Source organism: Heterodontus francisci, chromosome 15 (genome assembly GCF_036365525.1).
Source record: "Heterodontus francisci isolate sHetFra1 chromosome 15, sHetFra1.hap1, whole genome shotgun sequence".
Classification (NCBI taxonomy): Eukaryota; Metazoa; Chordata; class Chondrichthyes; order Heterodontiformes; family Heterodontidae; genus Heterodontus; species Heterodontus francisci.
This window is the reverse complement of record NC_090385.1, coordinates 29,210,326-29,237,118: the sequence shown is the minus strand read 5'-3', so window position 1 is coordinate 29,237,118 and position 26,793 is coordinate 29,210,326. Positions and strand designations below refer to the sequence as shown.

At 42.8% G+C, this 26,793-nt stretch overlaps 1 protein-coding gene across 1 annotated transcript in view; it reads left to right on the top strand.

The window, feature by feature from the left end:
• Positions 1–26,793, top strand: part of LOC137377861 (short transient receptor potential channel 5-like) — a 135,327-nt gene that overhangs the window by 43,164 nt on the left and 65,370 nt on the right. Inside the window, exon 3 of the mRNA XM_068047932.1 lies at positions 22,201–22,722. Coding sequence (XP_067904033.1) covers positions 22,201–22,722 — 522 coding nt within the window. The remainder of the gene's footprint in view (positions 1–22,200; positions 22,723–26,793) is intronic.

The following is a 26,793-nucleotide window of genomic DNA, read 5'->3' as shown; positions in this document are numbered from 1 at the left end:
ATGGTTCCAGGGATGAGGAATTTCAGTTATGAAGATAGATTGGAGACATTAGGACTGGTTTCCTTGGAGAAGAGAAGCTGAGAGGTGATTTGATAGAGGTATTCAAAATCATGAGGGGTCGGGACAGAGTAGATAGAGAGAAACTGTTCCCACTAGTGAAAGGATCAAGAACGAGAGGGTGCAGATTTAAAGTATTTGGTAAGAGAAGCAAAAGTGACATGAGAAAAACTTTTTCACACAGCGAGTGGTTAAGGTCTGGAATGCACTGCCTGAGAACGTGGTGGAGGCAGGTTCAATTGAAGCATTCAAAAGGGAATTAGACAGTTATATGAAAAGGAAAAATGTGCAGGGTTACGGAGAGAAGGCAGGGGAATGGAACTGAGGGAGTTGCTATTTCAGAGAGCCAGTGCAGACACAATGAGCCTAATGGCATCCTTCTGCACTGTAACAATTCTGTGATTCTGATTCTGTGTCCAGTTCTTGTTGAGAAATAAGGGAGGCATTCAAGCTCTGGAAGCAGTGCAGGGTAGAGTCATGAGGCTGATTGCTAATCTCACAGGTCTGAGTCATGACAAAAACAGGAGAGATTTTTTTTAGCCTGGAAGGGAGGCATCAAAGAGATGACATTATAGAGGTACATAAAATAGTAAATTATATGGAAAAGCTTAATCTAAAATGCTACCACAAATTAGACTGGGTGGGAAGGATAAGGGAATACAGGTTTGAAATAGTAAAAGAAAGCTTTAGGACTAATATCAGGAGGTTCTTTATAAAGGGAGTAATCAACACTTGGAATGGCGTTTGGGGCAAAGTAGGGGAGGTGAGACCCTAATATCATTAAGAAATGAGGGGAGTGTAGGGCTATTGTGAATGGATGAATTAAGAATGGGCAAATACCTCCCTCATCTATAAGTATTTTATAACCTTATGATCTCGTGACTTTTAGCTAAATTTCCTGATCGATCAGGGCTGCCAATTGTGAGTGAGTTGTGGTCACCCTTACAGGTGGAAATTAAGGAAAGGAGGGAGAATGTTTTCTTCAGTCTCACTTACTGCACGCTCCCAACCTCAGTGAGGCCAGTAGGAGAACCACCAAGTACCTGTAAGATACATCCTCATGGGGGTAAAATTCAACTTTGGTAGGTGTCCAATACAGGCATTATCAAATCGTCTGCCCATAATATACTATTTGATGAGAATTATGATGGCAGCTGATCCATTACTGTCTGTTTTGTGCTCCTGCCAAAGTTGAATTTGACCCACTATAAGAGGGTGAGTGAGCCCAAATCAAGTTGCTGCATGTTATGAAATGATATGTAACCTGAAGAAGAAATAGGGAAAAAGACATTTTGTCACTGATACATTTCTTGTGAGACTCATTAAATTTTCTAACATTCATATGGTTGCTATGGTTGCAAACATTAATGACTATATCTATAACGCTTCAGGCCACACAGTCAGAGTTAATTATCTGATAATGTCACTGAGCCACTGTGATATCACTTGTGTGGGAATATGAAGCTCACTTAAAAAAAGGGTTTTTTTCCTCAAATTTTTTGTTTCAAAGGTCAGTTAGTTCAGTTGGCTACAGTATAATGCAGAATAACACAAGAGCGCAGGTTCAATCCCCATACCAGCTGAGGTAGTTCTTGGGGGCTGCTTCTTCACCTTGCCCCATTGTGATAGCATGGCATAAGCCATGATTAGCAACCCTTATATAGAGAGAGAATTTTTGTTTCTCCCTTTCCTGAAGGAATTCGTTCCATTATGGGGTACAGTTCCAAAGTACCAGAAGGCCTTTGGCACTTCCACCAGGTGGTCATTAGTCATGTGTGAACCTTGACAGGTAGTGTTGGTGGACTATTTCACTGTGAGGGGTATTGCAGTGGAACCCAAATTCCTTATTTTGACATAAGCAGATGTGTGCTCTCCAAATTCTTCTTCAACAGGAGTAATTGGATAGCAATCAGTAGGAGCAACCAAGCCTGATTTTTTTCCCCTCAATTGTCCAGGGTGGGGGTCCGAGAACCAATTTTAGCACCCTTCCTTCTTCCCTACCACCCCATCACTGCCCCTTGTTGAAATCAGTTAACTCCACTTAAGCAAAGATTGGCTCTGAGACCCCCTGATCTGTCTGTCTCAGCTGCTTACTGGAAAAATTCACTGAACTGTCAGGAGATCCTACAAAAGCTTTATTTAAACTTCTATAAAATGATCCAAGGCTCCCTAGCACATAGAACAATGTCACTAATAGAACAGAAATCCTTTCAATCTTACGTTTACACCCTGAGGTAATAAAAGATTTTGTTTGCAATGCCTGTATGATATATTGAGGCCTAACTTGGGTCCACATTAGATTATGAACTTCAACAGTTTATCTTAATTTCTTCAGGGTTTAGGTATGACATCAGTAGACTTCTAACTATTTCTTAACAAAAATGTCACATCACTGCTTTGCTTGATAAATCTTAAACAAATCACTGTGTCATGGCTGCAAGAAATCAAAGGGTCTAAAATTCCTCAAGAGTTTTTACATAGGATTACATAGGACGTAAGGTAATGTTACAGGCCATTTGGCCCAACCAGTACATGCTGGCATTTATGCACCACTTGAACCTCCCTCTGTCTTTCCTCATATAAATCTATCAGCATAACCCTCTATCCCCTTCTCCCTCATAGGCTTGACTAGCCTTCCCTTAAATGCATCTATATTATTCACTTCAACCACTCCCTGTGGTAGTGATTCCCACATTCTCACCACTCTGTGGGTAAAGAAGCTTTTCTGAATTATCTATTGTATTTCTTGGTGACTATCTTGTATTGATGATCTCTAGTTATGCTCTTCCCCACAACTGGAAACTTCTCTCTGTATCCACTCTATCAAAATCTTTCATAATCTTAAAGACCTCTATTAGGTTACCCCTCAGTCTTCTTTTTTCAAGAAAAATGAGACCCAGCCTGTTCATCCTTTCCTGAAATGTATATCCTTGCATTTCTGGTTTCATCCTTGTAAATCTTCTCCAATGCTTCTGTATCCTTTTTATAATATGGTGACCATAACTGCCCACAGTACACTAAGTATCGTCTAACCAAGGTTCGATACAGGTTTAGCATAACTTCCCTATTTTTCAATTCTATTCCTCTAGAAATAAAGCCTAGTGCTTGGTTTGCTTTTATTATGGCCTTGCTAACCTGTGGTACAACTTTTAGTGATTGGTTTATTTGTACTCTGAAATCCATTTGTTCCTCTACCCCACCTAGACTCACACCTTCCAAGTAAAAAGTGACCTCCCTATTTTTCCTACTCAAATGTGCTGCCTCACATTTATCTATGTTAAACATTATTTGCTAATTATTTGCCTGTTTTGCAAGTTTATTAATGTCCTCCTGTAAGTTGTTGCAGTCCTCCTCAGTATTGACTACACCCCCACAATTCGGTGTCATCTGCAAATTTAGAAATTGTGTTTTTGATTCCAAAGTCCAAATCGTTAATGTAAATTGTGAACAGCAGTGGTTCCAGCACTGTTCCTTGTGGAACACCACTACCCGCCCTCCACCACTTTGAATAACTACCCTTAACTCCCACTCTTTGCTTTCTGTCTTGAAACCAGCTAGCAATCCATTCTGCCACTTGTCTGCATTCTCTGATCTTATTCATTAGTCTATTATGGGGTACCTTATCGAAGGCCTTTTGAAAATCCAGATAAGTTACATCTACTGCATTACCATTTTCTACTCTCTCTGTTGCCTCCTCAAAAAATTCAGTAAGGTTGGTCAAGCAAGATTTTCCTTTTTGAAATCTATGCCAACTATTCATTATTGTATTTTTCATTTATAGATGATCTTCTATTCTCTTCTTTAGTAGAGATCCCATCATTTTTTCTACCACCGATGTTAAGCTGACTGGTCTATAATTCCCTGGAAATGTTCTATTCCCCTTTTTAAATCTTGGTATTACATTAGCTATCCACCAGTCCTCTGGCACTACACCTTTTTTCATAAATTATTCAGTATGTGTAGTAATGCCTCTGGTATCTCTTTCCTAGATTGTTTTAAAATATGTGGATGCAATCCATCTGGGCCAGGGGTTTCATTATTTTTAAGTTTGAGTAGTTTATTTAATACATCCATATTTATTTTCAATGCATTTATATCATTACTCATCTCATCATCCAACGTCATGTTCACCTATTCTATCTTCCTGGTAAATATCAAAGTGAAATAATTATTTAACATTTCTGCCATCTCTCTATCTTTTCCTGTGATATTATCCTGACTATCCCTTAATGGCTCTATTCCCATCCCAGCATTCTTTTTTTCTAATTGATGTCACTGTAAAATATTTTGCTTTTTTTTTATGTTCCTTGACAGTTTCATTTTCCACTTTGCCTTCCTAATTGTTTTTTTTGACTTCTCTCCTAATCTCTTCGTATTCTCTCTTATGCTGTCTATGTACTCCTCTTTACTAACCCTTAATTGTTCCCTTATGTCTTTATTCATCCATGGAGTCTTATTTGTGTTTAGTTTGTTGTTTCCTTTCAGTGGAATATATTTTTCTTGCACTCTGTTGAACTTCATTTTTAATGTTTCCCATTGTTGTTCTGCATCGTTGTTTGCCAATATTGTTGCGCATTTCATTTTCCCAAGACCTTTTCTCAGCCCCTCAAAATCAGCTTTTCTCCAATCTATTAACTTAGTTTTCATCATACTTATGTCTTTCTCTATTATCATCTTAAAGCATATTATATTATGGTCACTGTTGCCTAGATAGTCCCCTACTTTTACTTCTCTTATCTGCTCTGGTTCATTCCCCATTATTAGATCCAATAGTGAATCTTCCCTTGTCGGGCTTTTTACATCTTGGGTTAGAAAGGAGTCCTGTACACATTGTAGGAAATCTATTCTCTTCTCCCCTTGACCTACCTCTTCTGTCCAATTAATCTTGGGATAGTTGAAATCCTCCATGATGATTATTCTATGTTTTTTGCTCAATTCCCTAATGTGTCTGTATATTTCTTCCTCCACTTCCCTTCCTCTATTACGTGGTCTGTAGACCACACCTATTCATGTGATTGATCTTTTATTATCTTTTATCTCTATCTATATGAATTTTATTTTTGTCTTGCTGATAGCAGTGTCCATTTTTTCTACTGCCATTACATTATCTCTAATAACTACACCTCCCCTTTTTCCCTCCCTATCTTTTCTAATGATGTTAAAGCCTGCAATAGTAAATTCCTAGTCCTGATTTTTCTGTACCCATTTTTCAGTAATCTCTACTATGTCTGGTTCCTCCCAACAAATGATTGCCTCCAGCTCCCCTGCTTTATTACAGACACTGGGTGCATTGCTGTACAGACAGTTTAAATTATTTTTAATAGAATTTCCTTTCATTTTATGTTTAACCATCCTTTTAAACATTTACTCTTTAACTCTATTTATTCCCTTACCATCAATATCCTCCCTTACTATATTCTTTCCTATGCTCTCTTTTCCTGTTTTGTTTACATTTAGGATGCTTACGATCCCTCCCTGCATCTTACTAATTTAAAGCCTTTGTCACCTCCCTATTTACCATTTCCGCTAGGACACGGGTCCCATCCTGGTTCAAGTGGAGCCCGTCCCATCGGTACTGCTCCTTCCTGTGCCAGAACTGGTGCCAGTGTCCCATGAAAAGAAACCCCTCTTTCCCACACTAGCCTTTTAGCCACGTGTTAATCCTCTTGATCTGTTTGCTCCTATGCCAATTTGCACATGGCTTAGGCAATAATCCAGTGATTATTACTAGGCCTTGAGGTCCTGCTTTTTAATTTAGAGCCTAACCCCTGCTATTCCTTCAGCAGGACCTCTATTCTGTTCATACCTATGTTGTTTTTTATAACATGGACCACAACAACTGGATTTACACCTTCCCTTTTCACGTTCCTCTCCAGCCACCGTGAGATATCCCTTACCCTGGTATTGGGTAGACAACGCGCCTTTCAGGTTTCACGTTCTTGGCTGCAGAGCATGCTATCTGTCCCTCTAATTATAGAGACCCAGTTTTTTTTATTCGTTCGTGGGATCAGAGCGTCGCTGGCTAGGCCAGCATTTATTGCCCATCCCTAATTGCTCTTGTGAAGGTGGTGGTGGACTGCCCTCTTGAATCGCTGCAGACCTTGGGGTGCAGGTACACTCACAATGCTGTTAGGAAGGGAGTTCTAGGATTTTGACCCAGTGACAGTGAAGGAATGGCGCTATAGTTCAAGTCAGAATGGTGTGTGGCTTGAAGGGGAACCTACAGGTGGTGGTGTACCCATGCATCTACTGCCCTTGTCCTTCTAGGTGGTAGAGATCGTGGGCTTGGAAGGTGCTGTCGAAGGAGCCTTGGTGAGTTGCTGCAGTGCATTTGCAGATGGTACACACTGCTGCCACTGTGTGCCGGTGGATGAGGGAGTGAATGTTTCTGAATGGTGTGACAATCAAGTGTACTGCCTTGTCCTGGATAGTGTTGAGCTTCTTGAGTGCTTTGGAGGTGCACCCATCCAGGCAAGTGGAGAATATTCCATCACACTCCTGACTTGTGCCTTGTAGATGGTGGACAGGTATTGGGGAGTCAGGAGGTGAGTTACTCGCCGCAGAATTCCTAGCTTCTGACCTGCTCTTGTAGCCACAGTATTTATGTGGCCAGTCCAGTTCAGTTTCTCGTCAATGGTAGCCCCCAGGATGTTGATAGTGGGGGATTCAGTGACGGTAATACCATTGAATGTCAAGGGGAAATGGTTAGATTCTCTCTTGTTTGAGATGGTCATTGCCTGGCACTTTTGTGGTGCGAATGTTACTTGTCACTTATCAGCCCAAGCCTGGATGTTGTGCAGGTCTTGCTGCATCTGGACATGGGCTGCTTCAGTATCTCAGGAGTTGCGAATGGTGCTGAACATTGTGCAATCATCAGCGAACATCCCCACCTCTGACCTTATGATGGGGGAAGGTCATTGATGAAGCAGCTGAAGATGGTTGGGCCTAGGGCACTACCCTGAGCAACTCCTGCAGTGATGTCATGGGACTGAGATGATTGATCTCCAACAACCACAACCATCTTCTTTTGCACTGGATATGACTCCAAACAGCGGAGAGTGTTCCCCCTGATTCCCATTGACTCCAGTTTGCTAGGGCTCCTTGACGCCACACTTGGTCACATACTGCCGAGATGTCAAGGGCAGTCACTCTCACCGCAGCTCATGAGTTCAGCTTTTTTGTCCATGTTTGGACCAAGCCTGTAATGAGGTCAGGAGCTGAGTGGCCCTGACGGAAACCAACTACCACATTTCTATTCTGCTCTTCCCTCACTTCGACAGCCTTCTGAGCCATAGTGCCTTGTCCTTCATTGCAGTTGTGCTCCCTGCAGTCTTTCTCCTTGTCCTCACAGTTAGTGAGTACATCATAACTGTTGGACAGGACTGATGTCTGCAGGACCTCCTTCTCACCCTCTCCTAAATCCCCACTACCTGGCTCCCTGACAGTCACATCCTCCCTTTCCTAAACCTGTATTTTCCTCTGGGGTGTGACTGTATTCTGGATTAAATTGTCCAGAAATTTCTTCCCCTCTATTCTATGTCACCATGTTTCCAACTTGCACTCCAGCTCAATTTCTCTGAGCCAGAGAGATTTGAGATGGAGACATCTCCTATAGATGTGTTTGCTTGGGACAGTCTCGCTGTCCACTAACTCACACATTCTGCAGTCCAGGCATACAACTTCCTCTGCCATATCTTAGACTAGCCTTACTGTATTTAAGTAGTTAAGGTCTTTATTCAATGATTATTTGTAGTTATATTAAATAGTTTAACTAGTTAGGCTATAAATTTAAGACAGTACCTTTCATTTCCTGGTCCTAGTTTAAACCACTGCCCTAGTTTAGAGGAAATAAAACATAATACTCACCAAACAATCACCTACCAACTATCCTGTGACATCACTGCTTACTTTTATTTTGGAATTACACAGTGGAAGGCACACTGCCGCTGGTGGTACCTCCAATCAGAGTTCTGCTGGTCTCCCACCATAATTTTGGCAGGACATCAATGGAATCCCTGGAGAGGTGGCCCAAACAGCCATTTTACGTTTTGATCAAATCTAATCAATGTAAGCTTCTGCACTTTCTCCTCCAAGACTAAGCCATTCACAGCTGATTGATTTCACTAGAAACATTGAACAGGATGTGTTATTGAGTGAGAAGTAGTTTTTGGAAACACAAGGAAATTGAAGAGTGCATTATACTTTGCTTGCAGTCTGCTCTTATTTCTAAAATGGCAACTAAGAAAATAATCTATACTCCATTTTATAAGTACCAAAGCCTTTTGGGGATAGTAATTTAATTGGTATAATATTGGTATAATAATGAGACTCCCATTCAAAGAATTGATTATCACTCGCTATAATGTTTCAGAGTATCAGAGGATTTTGGTAGACCATGGGATTGTCCTTCATGGTTGGACACATCTAATTTTGTTAACACAAAATCGTTAAGCTCCAGGTAAAATATTGCATTTTTATACTTATAAGCTCGACTTGTGGCTTGCACATACAACCTGTCTATCTTTATAATGAATATCAGCTTTGAACTATTCGAGCTTAACAAAGGCCGTGGATAATTACAAGTGAAATGCTTCCTTGCAATTGCAAACTTGGTGAGAAACTTTCCCTCAAAGGATCAAACAACAGTACTAAGGGGGAAAGAAAGCTCAGGTACAACATCCACAGTGCATCTGAAGCATTGTACTTGAGGGTATAAAACACAGCTTGGTGATTTTGTTTTCCATCATGTGTTGTCTGTTCAGAGAACCAAATGGAATTTCCAAAGAAGGTGCAAATTTCCTACAGGATGCCCCCTTCCACACAGAAAAAAGGTTACAGAGTTGGACTTTGCTTCAGCAGAACTAGGATCTCCAGTAGTAGAAAATTGGACTCTCATTAAGTGAGATCAATATTAATAACAATAGAGAAGTGAATTCCAATTCAAACAACTAATATTACTAGAAGCAGGAAATTGATTTTTTTCAGAAGGTTCAATTGAGTTGATTTCTCTATCGGTCACTCCCAGTGAGAAGTGACACTCACAGGGAGTCATGGTGAAAAATTATTGGCCCACAGCCCTGATTTTCCTTATATTTCTTGAAATGGTTGGAAACTCAAGGTCAGCGGACAAGTAAATCAGCCCTAATATTTTCAATATATTTGTTAAAAGAGTAGTAGACTTCTATCCAGGAGCCAGTAGGTGTTCCTTTTTGTCTTACGAAGGTGAGGAATGTCACTGCCAGAGAATGGATCACTTTTTCACTCCTGCTTCAAGTGTTGATGGGGGAGAAAATCATTTGGGTCTAAACTGGTCAGTGTGCTAAAGTGGACAACCTCACATTTTCCCACATTATACTCCATTTGCCAAATTTTTGCCCACTCACTTAACCAAACTATATCCCTATGCAGACTCTTTGTATCCTCCTCAAAACTTGCTTTTCTACCTATCTTTGTATCATCAGCAAATTTGGTTACGATACAATCAGTCCCTTCATCTAAGTCATTAGTATAGATCATAAATAGTTGAGGCCCCAGCACTGATCCTTGTGGCACTCCATTAGTTGCAGTTTGCCATCCTGAAAATGACCCATTTATCCCAACTCTCTGTTTCCTGTTAGTTAGCCAGTCCTCTATCCATGCTAATATATACCCAATACCATGAGCTCTTAACGTGTGTAACAAGCTTTTATGTGGCATCTTATCGAATGCCTTTGGAAATCCAAATACACTACATCTACTGGTTCCCTTTTATCCACCCTGCTTGTTACATCCTCAAAGAACTCTAATAAATTTGTCAAACACAATTTCCCTTTCACAAAGCCGTGTTGACTCTTACTGATTGTATTGTGATTTTTCTAGATGGCCTGCTACTACCTCTTTAATAATGGATTATAGCCTTTTCCCAATACAGAGTTATGCTAAATGGCCTATAGTTTCCAGCTTTCTGTGTCCCTCCTCTCTTGAACAGAGATGTTACATTTGCAGTTTTCCAATCCACTGGAACCTTTCCAGAATCTAGGAAATTTTGGAAGATTACAACCAATGCATCCACTATCTCTGCAGCCACTTCCTTTAAGACCCTCAGATGCAGGCCATCAGGTCCAGGGGACTGGTCAGCCTCTAGTCCCATTAATATTCCCATTATTTGTTCTCTAAAAGCACAAATTGGTTCAATTTTATAATAAAAGCAAAATAATGCAGATGATGGAAATCTGAAATAAAAACAAGAAATGCTGGAAATACTCAGCAAGTCTGGCAGCATCTGTGGAGAGAGAAGCAGAGTTAACGTTTCATGTCAGTGACCCTTCATCAGAACTGGCAACGGTTAGAAATGTAATAAGTTGCTTCTCTCTCCACAGATTTTGCCAGACTTGCTGAGTATTTCCAGAATTTCTTGTTTCAATTTTATCATACACTGGGCCAGAGTCCCATTTTACTTACTTTATTCATTATAATCTTTATTGATTGTATTGTTTAAATATTATAAAACTATTTGGATTACAAATTCCTCTGGTCGCTTTGTAAAGTAACATTATAAATGCATTTGTTAAGATTTCCTCTGTTTGGCATTTGTAGAAAAGATAAATGACTTCCTTCAGAATGTGCGTGTGTAATTTTGCAAGAAAGGGAGGAACTCTTTGGAAACATATTTCTGGACAGAATGACCAGAGGAACTCCTACACTGATGATTTTGAAATTTTGTATGAGCAATTTAAGTGTTTGTCCATTAATATCATCAACATAATTTCTAGTTACTCGCGACTACTATTTCCTGCTAATACAATGTGGCAGTGATCTTACATCCTTTACTGTGAATATAAGCGTGCATCAGATCTACAGATGCACCTCTATTGTGAGCCCTTCTGTCAGCATTGAAAAAAATGCATATATTATACAAAGATAATTGGCACATGGGAGTGATTTCAAGACTGTAATCTTATTTTTGCTTATATAATTTAATATAATTGAAACCCTTTGAATCACAACTTTACTATGAACTGTTCATTCTGTTCTATTTAATACATAAGCAATAAAGAACAGTCATTATTTTTTATTTTAACCTCCTAAAGTCAGGGACTTCTACTGTTACAATAAATGTTTGAAGCCTCAATCATTCCTTGATAAAATGGCTTCTGTGTATGCTGAGAAAACACCCCAGGTTGCACAGGGGAACCGTTTACTGGCCTGCATATTCCAGGTTTACAACATTTATTGCTCATCATTCAAACAAATCTTCTTCAATGTGTATGTAATCCAATAAAAAAGATTTATTCTGCAGGAGACAGCATAACACCAACAAAGGGTGCTTCACAAATGAACAATAAAAATATGTACACAAGTGAATTAAAGCTTAGCTGACGATGACTACCTGCAATATTTCAGAATGAGTGTAGAAATACATTTCCTCCTTATAAGCAGAAATGAATCCTGAGGAGGAGGATCACGGAAACTCACCCAAGCTTCATGAACTTGCTACACTTGTGCATATTACTTTGCCATTGATTAATATCCGTAACAAAGTTATTTAACTTACTTTATGGTGAACGTTCTACTTACCAAGGGCGGGGATGTCACTATTGAGGAATGGGAAAACTTTCACCTTTCAAACCCTTCTGTTAACATCAAGCAAATTGAGCTCGGGAAGAACATGGACTAAAATTATAAGAATGGATTGAGAAAAAGACATTTAGTTTGTACATGGTCTACGAGCTTGATAATCTACCCTATCATGGATTCTAACTCACTTGTTAATCGCCTATGGAAAAGTTCTTCAAAATTTACCCCTCATCCAAAAAGAGATATTCATATTCAGTAAAACACCACACTAGCTATGTTCAGATCTCTGTTACCCAATATTGGGCAGTTGATTTCACAGAAGACATTTCCATACTCCTAGCACAGGAACCATCATGTTCCATCAGCATTTAATGATCTCTTATCTGTACTTATCCATATAACCTTAAATTACTGTTATAAACAGACATTTGTCCAGCTATTTTTGAAGGAGTTATCCAACTAGGTGTTCCGATGAAGGGTCACTGACCCGAAACGTTAACTCTGCTTCTCTTTCCACAGATGCTGCCAGACCTGCTGAGTGAATCCAGCATTTCTTGTTTTTGTTTCAGATTTCCAGCATCCGCAGTATTTTGCTTTTATATCAGTAAGTCACTTGGGATCCAGAGTAAACATGTCCCCCTACTGTGCCACATCAGAATATCATTGCTCTAGCCTAGACAGACACCCATAATATGACCACAAAAGAAATGACAGCAGTCTTTCTTAAGAAGGGTTCCAATTAAATGCCACTTAATGATGGATTATGGTCAGTTTTGGTGTGGTAGACTCATTGGGCTGAATTTTACCGGCCCCTCGTCACCGGGGGTCATGGCGTGGGGACCAATAAAATTCCACGGGTAGAGGCCCACCTCGACCCGGGACGTTGACAAGGGCCTGCCGCAAATTACCGCCAGCGGGGGAACTTGGTGCGACATCCCTGACGCATGGCAGCAGCACTCCAATTAGAATATGTTAAATGGTACTTAAGATCTGCAGATTATGCAGCCCGCCGCCTCTCCATGGACACATCCTGATTTTACTTTGAACGGGCGGCCATCGGAGGCAGAAGGTTTCGCAACATAAGATAAGTTCCGTTTTCAGTGGTCCCGCTCTGCATTCTTAAAGGGAGGAAAAAGGGGGGGATCCTCAGGGGTCTCACTCAGCATACGTAAAGGGAGGAGGGAGGGGTCTGGGATTACTGGTGGGAAAGCTCTGCAGGTATGAAGGGAGGGACTGTGTACACTCCATGCTCTGAGTTTGTTTGTGTGTGCGAAGGAGCAATGGCACTCTAGTCACCCTGTGTGTGGGGAGGGAGCCAGAAAGGGCAGGAGCGTTAAGGTTATATGAATGGTGAGGGCAATTGATTCAGCTAGTAGGATCTTGATGTGGTCATGCTGTGCCCATCTGGCCAAGATGGGCAATGCCATGGCACGTCACATAGTTGATCCAGGAAAGCAGCTGATGTACCCGTCAAAACCAATCTCTGCCCTGATAGGAACCTTCGAATACATGAAAGGTTCGATTTTATTTACCACACGGAAATAGGTAAGGCTCAACCTACATTGTGTGATCCTCTGCTCCTGAGGATCCGCATACGCCAGAGGCAAAATCAACAGGCAGGTGCGATCCACGTAGAGGCCCCCGGTCATGAACAGCAGCCCCCAAGGGGAGCCCACCATTACGATTGCCGTGCATCTACAGGGCCCACATGACATACCATCGGATGTCAGAGCACCAGTGTCAGAGGCAATAGCGCATGTAGAGAGGGTGACGACACATCTCTGTGCCCTGCTCAAAGATGACCTGCAACCCATGGGCTCCGGTGGACATCCTCTGCCTTTGTTCCTCATAGTGACAGCGGTTCTCAAGCTTGATGCCTCTGCAGTCTTTCAGGGGCCCACCAGAGACCTTTGTGGGGTCATACAGTCAGCAGTGCACTGCTGCATCAGGGAGGTCACCAATTCCCTGCACCGGAGGGCCAATGAGTATGTCCGCTTCAGGACAGACTCTCACAGCCAGGCCCAGAGGGCCATCGGTTTCGGCACCATTGCCGGTGAACCATAGGTTGTAATGTTCATAGACTGCACTCATGTGGCCGTCAGGCCTCCCGCCAGGCTACCACCTGCAGACGTCACCATTAAAGGAGTCCCCTCAATCTAGGTGAAGCTGGTATGTGATCACCACAGATGCTTCCTGCAAATGTGTGACATCTGCAAATCTTACGCCAGTCCCAACTGCCAACGCTGTTCACTGAACTGGTTCAGATGGAGGGGTGGCTTCTTGGAGATAACGGCTATCCTTTGCAGACATGGCTCCCGACACCAGTGAGACACTCCACCACTGCTGCAGAGGAGAGATACAATGCCAGCCACTGAGCTACAGGAGCCACCATTGAGCACGAGATCAGCATGCTGAAAGTGCGCTTCCATTGCCTGGATGGATAGGGTGATGCCCTGTACAACGGGCCGAAAAGGCCAGCTCCTTTCTTTGCTGCTCTGCACAACTACGCACCCAATAGGGGCCAGGCCTGGCATGATAAGGAGAGACATCAACAGGATTCCTCCTCGGACTATGAGGATGCTGAGGACCTACAACATGAAAGACGTATGGGAGGGCAGATGGCACCCAGACTCTGCACGCAGGTCTAGCGGTGAGCAGTGAGCTAGGGATGTACGGCAGTGGCTTATCAGACAAAGGCTGTCTGCTCCATAGGAACCGACACGAACTCTGCAAGCCACACATCACCCTCGCTCACCTGCTGTGCACCAGTCCCCATCTGCAGCATCCCTGTGTAAACCATTAGAGGCAGAAGCTGACTGAGCCAATGTCCATGTCACTGCATCCGTGGAGACGCTCATGAGTAATGGTGGCATGATGTTATTGCATACGTTGACTCTCCTGAATGGCCAACGGTGCAAAGTGATGTGACATTGGCGCTACATGCTGGCACACATCAATCACACAGAGAAAAGGTCACACATGGTGGTGAGGAACATTTAGCGAAAGACGTATTTACATTGCTGTAACACCCGTGCATTCCCATTTGTGTCAGTGTGTTCTCTGTAAACACTTTTGGGTGTCCCTTCTTGGTGCAACCTCTGTGCTAGCAGCCTGACTGGAGGAAGGCTGCTGATCTGATTGCCCTTTGGCTGTGGATGACTTCGGCGGTCGTCCTCTGCGCGCACTAGGCCTGGAGGGCTCTGGCTGGCTGGGAAGATCCTGCATCATCTGGGTCACCAAGAGGGCCGCCACCACCTCAATGGATAACGCCAGGTGCTCATATGCCTGCGACATGGCAGTAGTCATGGCATGGATAGACTCCCTATCATCCATTCAAGACTGCGCATGGCCTGTGGTATCTCCGCCTGCAGTTGCCATAACTTTTCCAACAGCACTGGCCTGCCCTGATCTGTCAACAGCAGAGGATCATCAGTAGCCTGGGGCTCAGAATGGACCTGGCCACTCACAGCCCTTTGACTGTCAGGAGCCATGGCTGTCTCAGCCTCAGTCAGCTGCTCGGGCGCATGTGCGGTGCTCTCACCAGATTGTGACCCACACTCTAAGGCCGGACGAATAAACAGTATCTGCGCTGGTGGAAGGTGTATTAGTATTATGGGACGGTGCTTCCTCGGAGTCTGGCTCTTCCTCCGAGGTGGCGGATGACACGCACCCAGCTCGGTTCGACTCTCTTCTTTCACCTGCAAGACACAATGGGAAAAGGACGTTGTTAGTTCTGCTGTAATACACTTTACAATGTCAGCAGCATTGCATTACCGAACCAACAGTACACAGTGCCCATCTTTAATATCAATTGGACGTCTGCTTACGTTGGAGCCCGATGTCAATCTGCTTGAATGAGCGCGCCTGCTGCCTCGGTGCCAGCTGCAGGGCATCCTCCTCGGCATCCGTCAGTGTCAGCAGGTTGGCAGGACCTCCTCCAGTGTGGGAGGATTCCCTCGAATTGTGGGCCGTCTTCGCCTGGAGGGGAAAGGGGGCAAATATTAACAACGGCATGTCAACAGGGTGACACATGTCAAAAGACAGTTGCTGGCCACAAAGGTGGGGGGTTCTTGGTGTGCACCTCTGAGTGAATTGCTTATGTCGGTGCCATTCCCTGAGCATCGGACAAGGGTAAGTTGTGCCGTACATTGCACCATTCATGTCGCTTATTCCCATTCCACCCAACCTCCCATTCTTCGGCACAGTAGTGGCACACACATGCCACTCTGTGGGTGCACCCAGTTTCAAAGGAGCCCTGATAGACATTGGTACTCGTTCTCGCACTTCTTAGCAGGTCATTCATCTGTTTTCGGCACAGCACCCAGTCTTGCCGGATGGCACCACGGCTGCTCACCTCCTGAGCCACCTCCAACCAGGCTGCCTTAGTCAGGCGAGAGGACTTCTTCCTGCCATCGCTGAGGAAGAGGACCTCCTGCCTTGCGCGCACAGCCTGGAGGAGGGCGGTCAGGGAGGCATCACTGAACCATGGTGCCACCCTGTAATGCTGCTGTCTCTCCATAACGTTGTATCCCTTGAATTTGCCACACTGTGTCCAGAAATCTTCTTTGATGCAGGCACAGCTGCTGTACTGGCAGCCCTTTAAACATGACTCGTAGCTGTGCTGGCGTGCAGCACGGAGCTGGCAGTCCTGCCCTGCCCCCCACCAACTAATATTGCGGCAGCTCGGCGGCGGCCGGTGACTGCAGGCACGCCGCCGAGTTCAAAGGGTTCTGCCGCGGAGTGCGGCGCCCGAATAAAACTCAGCCCATTAACTAGGAATAGGAAGGATGTGAAACTCACTCCAATTAACATATTTATAGCCAACAGTGACAGAAGACATTCTGGGTTGAGATTTTCAGGCCAAGGTCCCAGAGGCAAAATGATAGTGTTTTAACTCCATCCAGTCTCCTAGTATAATATTTTAATAGCAATCGAAAACAAATTGCAACTGCTTCTTTTTTGTGAGAATGTGGATTTGGTTGCCTCTTCACTGAACGTATGTAATGAGTGGTTCAGCCTGACCATGAAGAGGATTAGTTAGGAACATGCCATATGGTCTTTGCACCCTGCTGCTAAAGCAGAGCTACATTCAAATCAATTTTGAAAATGTGAATGTGCATTTTACTGCTTGGAGCATTCTTTAGCTGTGAGTAAAATAAAAATAAAGCAACTTTTATGCAGTAGTAGACTGGTAGCTATTGTCAGAAGTTCAGTTTACTTGTTGATTTATCTGCAATGCACAAGCAGAATCCATGCTCTTCAGTGAGCTCAACATCAATTTTCTGATTGATAGCATATGTGTCTTGTCATGTGGCATCTCTCTGGAGTGGTCCACAGCTTAAGATCAGCCTAAGATGATCACACATGGTTTGTTACCTGACTCGGGTTGCCAACACTGGTTGGGTGTATTATTGAAAGATTCAACACACGACCTTTCACCTCTAACTAGCCCACCCCCCGCATTCATGTCATTGGTCCATCCTCCAGGTACTTTCCTTCCCACACCAATTTGGAAGGGAACAGTTACTGAATTGGATTAATCTTGACTGTTAATGAAACAGCCTTTTCTCTCCATCTCTAATACTTTAATAACTAATAAGTGAAGGTGTTCAATTTTGTTTAATGCCCCTATGGTTTTCCTCCTGAGTTGCTTGCAGCAGTGTCCTGGAGTTTAACCTTCAATTTCTAGAGACTGTAAGACTATCCTGGAGGGTTGGCAACCCTATATGTGACTGCCATTTCCCACTGAAGGGTGCACAGCTCAGTCAGAAGGGGAGACTGTGTTTGGTTGGATGAGAGATTCATTGTTAAACTGGTCTCAGCTGGCAGTTGTTCTACCAACAAGCAAGTAGTGGTGAGGGAGGGGGAAAGGTAGACTCAGCTCAGAGCTCGCTCATGCCTCAACAAGTCTGGAGAAATCTGCATCTTAGACCATCATATTCTTCCAACTGAAGGACAGCAGGACAGGCAATGAAATAGGGACAGAACCAGGGTAAAAATGATAAAACTGATAAAAACAAAGAAATAATTATGTTATCTTAAATGTTCCAATTGGTTTGCAAACTTGGTCCAGTAAAACCAGGCCATTGCTGACACCATTATTCAAAAAGTGTGTAAGGACAAACCTAGCAACTACAGGCCAGTTAGTTTGACATCAGTGATGGGTAAGGTTTTAGAAACTATGATCAGGGAAAATATCAATGGACACTTAGAGAGGTTCGAGTCAGTTAAGGATAGCCAGCATGGATTTGTAAAACGCTTGAAAAATCTAATTGCACTTTTTGATGAAGTAACAGAGAAGGCTGATGAAGGGAATGCAGTGGATGTTGTTTATCTGGATTTTAAAAAGCATTTGATAAGGTACCACATAAAATTGAAGCTCATGGAATTGGAGTGTCAGTGTCCAACTGGATAAAAAATTGGCTTATGGACAAAAAACAGCGAGTCGTAATAAATGATTGCTTTTCAGACTGGAGGATGGTAGACAGTGGTGTTCCCCGAGGGTCAGTGCTGGGACCACTGCTTTTTTTGATATACATAAATGACTTGGATCTTGGAATACAGAGTAGAATCTCAAAATTTGCTGACAACACCAAACTTGGAGGTGCAGCAAACAGCGAGGATGATATGAACCGTATACAAGAGGACATAGGCTAACAGAATGGGCAGAGAGGTGGCAGATGGAATTTAATACTGACAAGTGTGAGGTGATGCATTTTGGCTGAAGGAATACGGAGAGGCAATATATACTTAATAGCACAGTTCAAAAGAGTGTGCAGGAACAGAGGGACCTGGGGGTTCATGTGCAGCGATCTTTGAAGGTGGCAGGACATATTGAGAGAATGATTAGTAAAGCATATGGGATCTCAGGATTCATAAATAGAGGCATTGAGTACAAAAGCAGGGAAGTTATGTTGCACCTTTATAAAGCTCTGGTTAGGCCCCAACTGGAGTATTGCGTCCAGAACTGGTCACCACACCTCAGGAAGGCTGTGAGGGTCCTTGAGAGGGTGCAGAGGAGATTTATCAGAATGATTCCCGGGATGGAGGATTTTAGTTACAAGGAAAAGCTGGGTTTGTTCGCCTTAGAACAAAGGAGATTGAGAGATTTAATAGAAGTATACAAGATTATGACAGACTTAGATAAGTTAGACAAGGAAAAGCTGTTCCCATGGTACAAGGACTAGGGGGCACAGATTGAAGGTTATGGGGGAATATGAGGAAGAACTTTTTTATGCAGCGGGAGCAGGACTGACAGCATCGCTCCATGGAGAGCCGGCATGGACTCGATAGGCTGAATGGCCTCCTTCTGTGCCATAAATGACTCTGTGACTCTATTTGCAATGTGCACCTGTTTAACCTAGCCTGTGTTTCCATTATGATCTATACCAAAAGCAATTTTGAACATTGCCTATATGCATGCATCAATAGCACAGAAAGATACCATTTGGCCCACCTGGCCTATGCCAGTGGTTGTATTTCTGATCCTCCTCATACTGTAATTATTCCATATTCCTCTATTCTCCCACATGCATGCTTTAAGCCTCCTCTCAAGGCCATCAATGCTATCTGCTTCAACCACCCCATGTGGCAGAGAATTCCATGTTCTCATTGCTCTCTGTATAAAGACATCCCTCCTTAATTGTTTATTTGGTCTGTTAGTGGCTTTCTTCTATCCATGTGTCCATGTTTTGGACTCTCACAAATGGAAACAGGGTAAATGTTAAGAACTATCAAATCCCTTAATAATTTTAGACACCTCTATAAAGTCTCCTCTGAGTCTTCTGTTTTCTAGAGCAAAACATCCAGCCTGCTCACCCTTTCTGATTGCATCCCAATTTTATTAACTTGCAAAGCTTTCCTGCACTTTCTCCAGTACTTCACAGCTCTTTTTTATAGTGTAGAAACCAGAACTGCACGCAGTACTCCAGGGGTGGGCTAACCAAGGTTCTGTGCAAATTATTTTGCATTCTATTTCTCCAGAAATGAACCCTATTACTTTGTTTGCACACTTTATGGCCTTATCAACTTCTTTGCTACTTTTAGTAACTTATGAATCTGTATTCCAGACCATCTGAAAGTCCATGTGTATCACATCCAGTGTTTACTCTTTCTGTTATTTCTTCTAATAATTCAATAAGATTGGTTCAGCATGATCTTCCTTTTCAAAATCCATCGTGACTATTATTGGTAAATTCTCCCTTTCCAGCTGCTTTGCTCCCTGATCTTTTAGCAAATATTCTGGTATGTTTCCTACCCCTGACATTAAGCAATCTGGTCTACAGTACTATGTACCTTTCTGAAGATAGGGATTACATTTGCTGAAAGGTTAAGTGTGGTAAAAAGAGATGTCAAGTGAAGTATGGAAAGAAAGAAAGAGAAACAGTAAGAAAGAGAAATGAAATTAAGTAAAATAAAACGGAAACAAAGAGTGATAGCATTGTCTTTTAAAAATATAGATACAGCACAATATCTTAGTAATATTGGTAGTCTAGCATCACAAGACCGAAATTCTGTCGCTGGACCCCCTGAACACTTAGCCAAGTGTTGGAAATAGAATTTACACTCTTTGAAAAGGAGTCTGACACTCAGCTGCATCACAAATAGACTTTCCCTAGAAGAACTAATCCTCTCGCTTTCCGGAGTTTGTAGCTCATCCCCAAACCACTCCCCCCACCCCCCACCCAGATTCTCCAATAATGTTACCATTAATCATCTATCTTCCGATTTCATATCTGAAATTATGTGCAGAATTCAATGCAGCCATTTAAGGCAGGAATGGTGACATGGGGGGGATGAAGAATCGCATCGGAACTGTCCGCCTGGAAATGCAGCGTAGTGACGTCAGTTCAAGATTTTGCCAGCGAGGGAAAGCACCATGGCAGCATTGACATCCCAGTGCAATGGGAAGTTATTTTAAATTGCTGAGTAGCTGTTTTTAATGCATTTACATCTAATTATCCTTGATTTAATGGTTAGCGCTTGATTTAGTGGATGGCGGGCGGCACGTGCATGACTTCGGGCTCACAACTGTTAAAACCTGGTGGCACCAAGGTGAGAGACTTTAGTGCCATGAAAGACAGGCAACTCTGAACATTGCTGCATAGGGGAAGAGAGGGGGTTAGGAGGCCACTGTCAGACTGTGGTGTTGTGCACTCTATAAGGGGTTTCGGGGTCTTGGGAGCTGTGCAAGGGGATTCGGGGCCTTGGCGGCTCTGTAAGTGGGTTAGTGTGGGTTTGGGAAGGCTGTATTGGGTTACCAAACTGCTGTGTGATATGTTTGGTCACTCATATTGCTGGAAGAGAGGGTCAGCTATCAGCAAGGTTGGGCTCTGAGGACCATCAGGGACTCGGCCAAGACAATTGTCAAAAGCACAGTTGCCGAGGCAGTGTCATCTCTGCATATCACCCTGCTACATGATTGAGGTGGGGGCCAGCGCCTCCACTATGCAAAATGGACCCCACACATGATCACGTTGGGGAAGCTGCCTACGTGACGAACGAGAACAGCAGCTAGTTTGGAGCTCATTGCCGGTCCCGGTGGGCTCATTAAATTCTGCCCCATGTTTGCACAAACAAAACATAAATACATACAAGTACACTGTTGCTATAATTATGTCATTATCATATGCAGTGATTGTAAAAGCCTTGTATTAAAAGTATAGGCCCATAGATAAAACTATAGGCATCATTCTTGCAATGGATGCTGGAATTACCCCTGAAATCAGAGAGTGTAGGAGAATTGCTAACCATCAGCAGTGCAAGGCATGTGCACAAGATTGTGACTTGAGATGGAGTATCGGCGATTACATTCCCACATGAAGTTCCTGTTGAAAACAAGTGTGTTTGTCAGGCTGTAGTTAATCAGTTTAGATGATTATTCTTACAAACATTACAATCATTATAAAAATGATCATCTGATCTACCAATTTTGAAAATAAAGTGATTTTAAGTTGCCATTTTATTAAGAACTAGATACTTCAGTGAAAAAATTGCTCTTTGAGAAGAGAAAGAATTGAATATAATGTTTGAAGAATATGCAGTCCAAATCTTTATCTTATTAGGGTTGATTTTGAGTGCCCTCGTTAATGGGGCAGGACCAGCCACAAAATCTGGTCAGTAACCTTACTGCCCTGTTAACATTGATGATGTAATTGGTTCCATTTTAAAACCAGCTTACCACCAGGTATCCAAAGCACTGCCTATTTCGGATGATAGGCCCCTTTAAAATGGAAATTGGGCTCGTATGATGTAAATCGGACCCCAATTGCTACTTTAGATATGAACTGGGTGATGAAAAGGAAGAGGCCCTCTAAAGATAAGTGTTAATTATTTTTGTGTACCCTGGAGGAGTAGGACTATTCCTCTGGGACCCGTAAGAATAATCTGGGCAACTGTGGCCCCAGGACACCAACCATCTAAATCACAGGGAACATATCACTGGTGGAACCAGGCACTCGAACAAAAGGCCAAATCAATCCCATTCTTTCAGCTGACTACACTTCATGTTATGTAATCTACTTTTTGCTTTGCTTTGATCGTCTGAGAAAATAGTTATTGATTAATATATTTTTTTCTGCTTGGCAGGTCCCTCCTTTACTGATGGATGCTCAGTTTTCAGAATTCACTCCAGATATTACACCCATAATGCTTGCCGCACACACCAATAATTATGAAATTATAAAACTGCTGGTGCACGGAGGAGTCTCCATTCCTCGACCCCACCAAGTCAGGTGCAACTGCGTGGAGTGTGTTTCCAGTTCGGAAGTTGACAGCCTCCGTCACTCGAGGTCCCGGCTGAATATATACCGTGCTCTGGCCAGCCCTTCTTTAATAGCCTTGTCAAGTGAAGACCCAATCCTCACAGCCTTCCAGCTGGGTTGGGAACTGAAGGAGCTCAGCAAAGTGGAGAATGAGTTCAAAGCTGAATATGAAGAGCTATCGCAGCAGTGCAAGCACTTTGCCAAAGACCTGCTGGATCAGGCTCGAAGTTCCAGAGAGCTGGAGATTATATTGAACCACAGAGATGACCAGAGTGATGAGTTAGATCCACAGAAATGCCATGATCTAGCCAAACTAAAGGTAGCCATCAAGTACCATCAGAAAGAGGTAGGACTAAGATATGGTCATATCTACTTGCATGTAAATTGAAGTAAGCCAACTCCTTTCAGAAGCACAACTTTAAGTAATCATATAATTAGCTCCTGCCTTAAGCTTTTATTCATCGGCACCCATTCATTGGAAATAATTCCTAATCAGACAGGATTTGTAGCGGCACAGGATTTCTAAGCTTGACGCCAGGTGGTACAGGGAGCACAGTGTCCTACGTAGCCTGGTACATATATAATTAAAATATATAATAAGGGATCACCGATAGTGTTGTGCATTGTAAGTTTAAGACCAAGCGTAGTCCTGAGGTGAAGTGGGGTTAGAGGGTGGGCGATAATTGTACCAGCACACGTCGACATAATTCAGACTCCATTGTAATTCTTTAGCTGCCTGTTTCTTGTCTGAAATCCAGACATCTAGCAGTTGAAAATGAGAGGTTGGCAGGGGTGAGTGGTTGCGGGTAGGGACACATCTGCCACCTAATTGACACCGTATACAATTTTCAGGCCAGTCTGTAAATGTGGGAGCAGCCTGAAATGGATATAAAGCTGCTTATAGATATAAATTGGAGTCCTATGCAGGTTGTAAGATCCCAATTGCCAATTGCAAGTTCAAATGAGTGAAGCATGCACTGTGAATGCTTTGCCTATTTATAAAAGTGTTGAGTGACCATAAACTGCTCAGAAAATGTTTTTAATTTTGTGAGGCAGGTGTGCTTCTCCTGGGCCCCCAAAAAACCCCGACCTGCTGCTGGCCCTTTCCCATAGACTCTCTGATTTCCCATTCTTCCGAAGCCGAGGAATTTCAGCAGAACGTCTGTTTGGCTGCAGCTCACTGACATCATTTATGAAACCCGACAAGGGCCTGATTTCATGCCGGTTTCGGGCAATTACAACCTGGTGCCAGTGGTAGCCCTGCTGTGTTTCCATTGGCAAGTGAGTGTAGTTACAGCATGATGTGTTTACCTCGCAATTTCAACTGCAAATGTAGGCATAGGATTTTATAATAGATAATTGTGCCAGGAAGTATGCACAGAAGGGAAGTTTTTAATGTATTTAGATATTTTGATGAAAAGGGAAGGCCCATAGTGCAGGACACGACCAAACTTTAACAAGGGTAGAAAGGAAGACTGAATAAACAAAGTGAAAATGTTTAGTTACCAACAAGCTTGGCACTTACAACTTGTAGATTATAGACAAGAGAAAGATGACAGAGAAGAGCCAAGTTCCAGGGAATGAGACAGAATGATGTAGAGTAGGAGAGAGCAAGGGTGCAGAGAGGAAGAAAACCAATCATCTAAAGAAAGGCTAGAGCCATTTGTTCACACAAAATGCCTTCCTTAACAGAAAAAAAATCATCACAGGCCTGGGTATGAGGGATGATCACCTGGTGCAGGAAAGTTGATCTGAGATTTCATATAGTTATAATGTTCTCTGTAAATGTGAAGTATTAAATGGACATGTAAGTGTGAAGCTGTACTGCGTTGTGTAAAACACTCGAAAGAATCTGCTCAGATTTACCAGCAAATATGACTTCTTATTTTATTTTATATCACCAGCTATTGTTTCCAAAAGTTACGATGTATCCCACTGCATGTTGTGCCACTGATCTGAAGCTACTCACTGTGATTCAGTCACTTGCTGTTAGCAGAGCAGCACCCAACTTTTGTGTAGTTCGGAAGGAAAATGAATATCTCATTTCACATTGTGATTTAAACTAAAGAAAAGGGAGAAATTGACAGCATGTCAGGAAGCTGGTTCCAACCTGCTGATTTTCACATTTGACTTTAGTGCGTTAGGCTTCCCAGACACAACCCCTTCGGAAGAGGTGGGTTTTCAATTTTCATATACTAATCACTCAATTAGAACAGTATTGACACACAGGCTGGGATTTTATGTGGCCCTGAGGCGGGGTTGGAGGCTGGGGGGCACCTCCTCGTTGTCAAGCGATCTTCCCGGGGGTGGGATAGGCCGACAACGGCCTTCCCACACAGAGACCAATTAAGGGCCTCTTCCCACCACCGCTGGAATGTTACAATGGCGGGGGGTGCCCCCGATAAGTGGGGAGGGCGCCTTCTAACACGGGAGCTAGTTTACCCTCTGAGGACTCCCCTCCCCCTGGACTGCACGACCACCCCCCCAATCCCTCTCGCCCGGGACTTCCAGACTGGCCCCGACGACCCCAGCTGACCTACCTCTGGTCCAGCATTCCAGCATTGGACCTGGGTCCAAGGCCTCTGCAGTAGCAGCAGTGTCCACTGCTCCCGGTGGAGCTGCCAGTATTACTCTGATTGGCCAGCAGTTCTTGAAACTGGATCGCCGTCTTTAAAGGTTCTTTATCTGAATGTGCAAAGCATCTGCATTAAGATAGATGAACTAGTGGCACGAATAGAGGTACATGATTTCGATCTAATCGCTGTTACGGAAACATGGTTACATGGTGATCAAGGTTGGGAAATAAATATTAAATATTTCGGACAGACAGACAGAATAGCAAAGCAGGAGGGGTAGCACTGATGGTAAAGGATGACATAAGGATCTGGCCACAAAAGATCATGAAGTAGAATCAGAATGTGTGGAAATAATGAATAGCAAGAATCAGAAAACACTGGTGGGAGTAATTTATAGGCCCCCTAATACCATTGGACAGAGTATTAAACAAGAAATTATTGGAGCTTGTGACAAAAGCAATTTAATAATGTGAGGGCCTTGTCATGCTCGGCCCCCACCTGCCAAGAATGAGGCACATTAATTTTGTCATGAACATTGATTTTAAACTGTTACTGGAGTGAAAAAAGGACTTATTAAACAGATCAGCCGTGACTGGAAAAGACATTTGCATATTAACAGATGGTGATTGGAAGGACAAAGGACCATTCCCTGACACATTCAACCCACAATGGACCTTGATCACCAGGTATTGTGTGTAAGAGGAGTTTTCCAGAGACTGCTAAGGTGATACAATCCAAGACATGGTCAGACCGGTTAGTCACATGACTAATCTGCTTGGCAACCTGGATTTTTCTGAATTGTACAAACAGTTTGAACTCAGAATATCTGTTTGCTCCTGGACTAAGAAGATCTCTCCTGTCTGCTCCCATCTCTTTCTCACAAGCCTCTGAATCCACTGAAGACACATGAACCCCAAGGGAGAAAAGTCTCCTAAAACGATCAAGATTTAAGAAGAATACTGGGCCCCAATGAAAAGCAAGATCTACCTACAATCAAGGACTCTACAGTGAGCTTGAAGAACCGTTACAAAAACTCTTCAGATATTGCCTCAAACTTTTCCACTATATTTCTTCTGCTCTTTTCTGTCTCTATTTGTATGCGTGTATCGCGTATGCATGCTAGCGTGGGCGCATCATGTATCTATAGGCGTCAACCGAATTAAAGTTTAAGTTTAAAAAATTTCACTTTTCTTCTTTAAACCTAAGAAAGCCTGTTTGTGCTGGTTTCTTTGCCTTATAATTGGAAAGCGGTGAACAAGGATTCACCAAGGGGGATCTAAAAACACAGTGTGTTTAAAATTAAACCCTGTTATGGTAAGACCGGGCAAAGGCTGAGAGGGACCCCTAGGCACCTTTCTCACCTGGTCATAACAAACTTTAATCTTCATATAGACTGGGACAATGAAATTGGTAAGAGTGGTCTATAAAATTAGTTTGTAGAATGTTTTTGAGACAATTTCTTGGAGCAATACATTGTGGAGCCAACTAGGGATAAAACTATCTTATATCTAGTATTGCGTTTTAATGCATGGTTAATTAGCAATTGTCATAGTAAAAGATCCACTAGGAAACAGTGATCATAATACCATTGAATTCCATGTTAGGTTTGAAAGTGGCATGCTCCAATCACAAGTAAGAATCTTAAACTTAAACAAAACCAATTACGTACGGATGAGGGGAGAACTGACTAAGATAAATTAGGTAAATAGACTAAAAGGTTTGGCGGTAAATGAACAATGGGAAACCTTCAAAGAAACAATTCAAAATGTTCAACAAAAATACATTCCTTTGAAAAACAAAAACTCAGCAAAAAAGACCTATCCGTGGCTCACTCAGGAAGT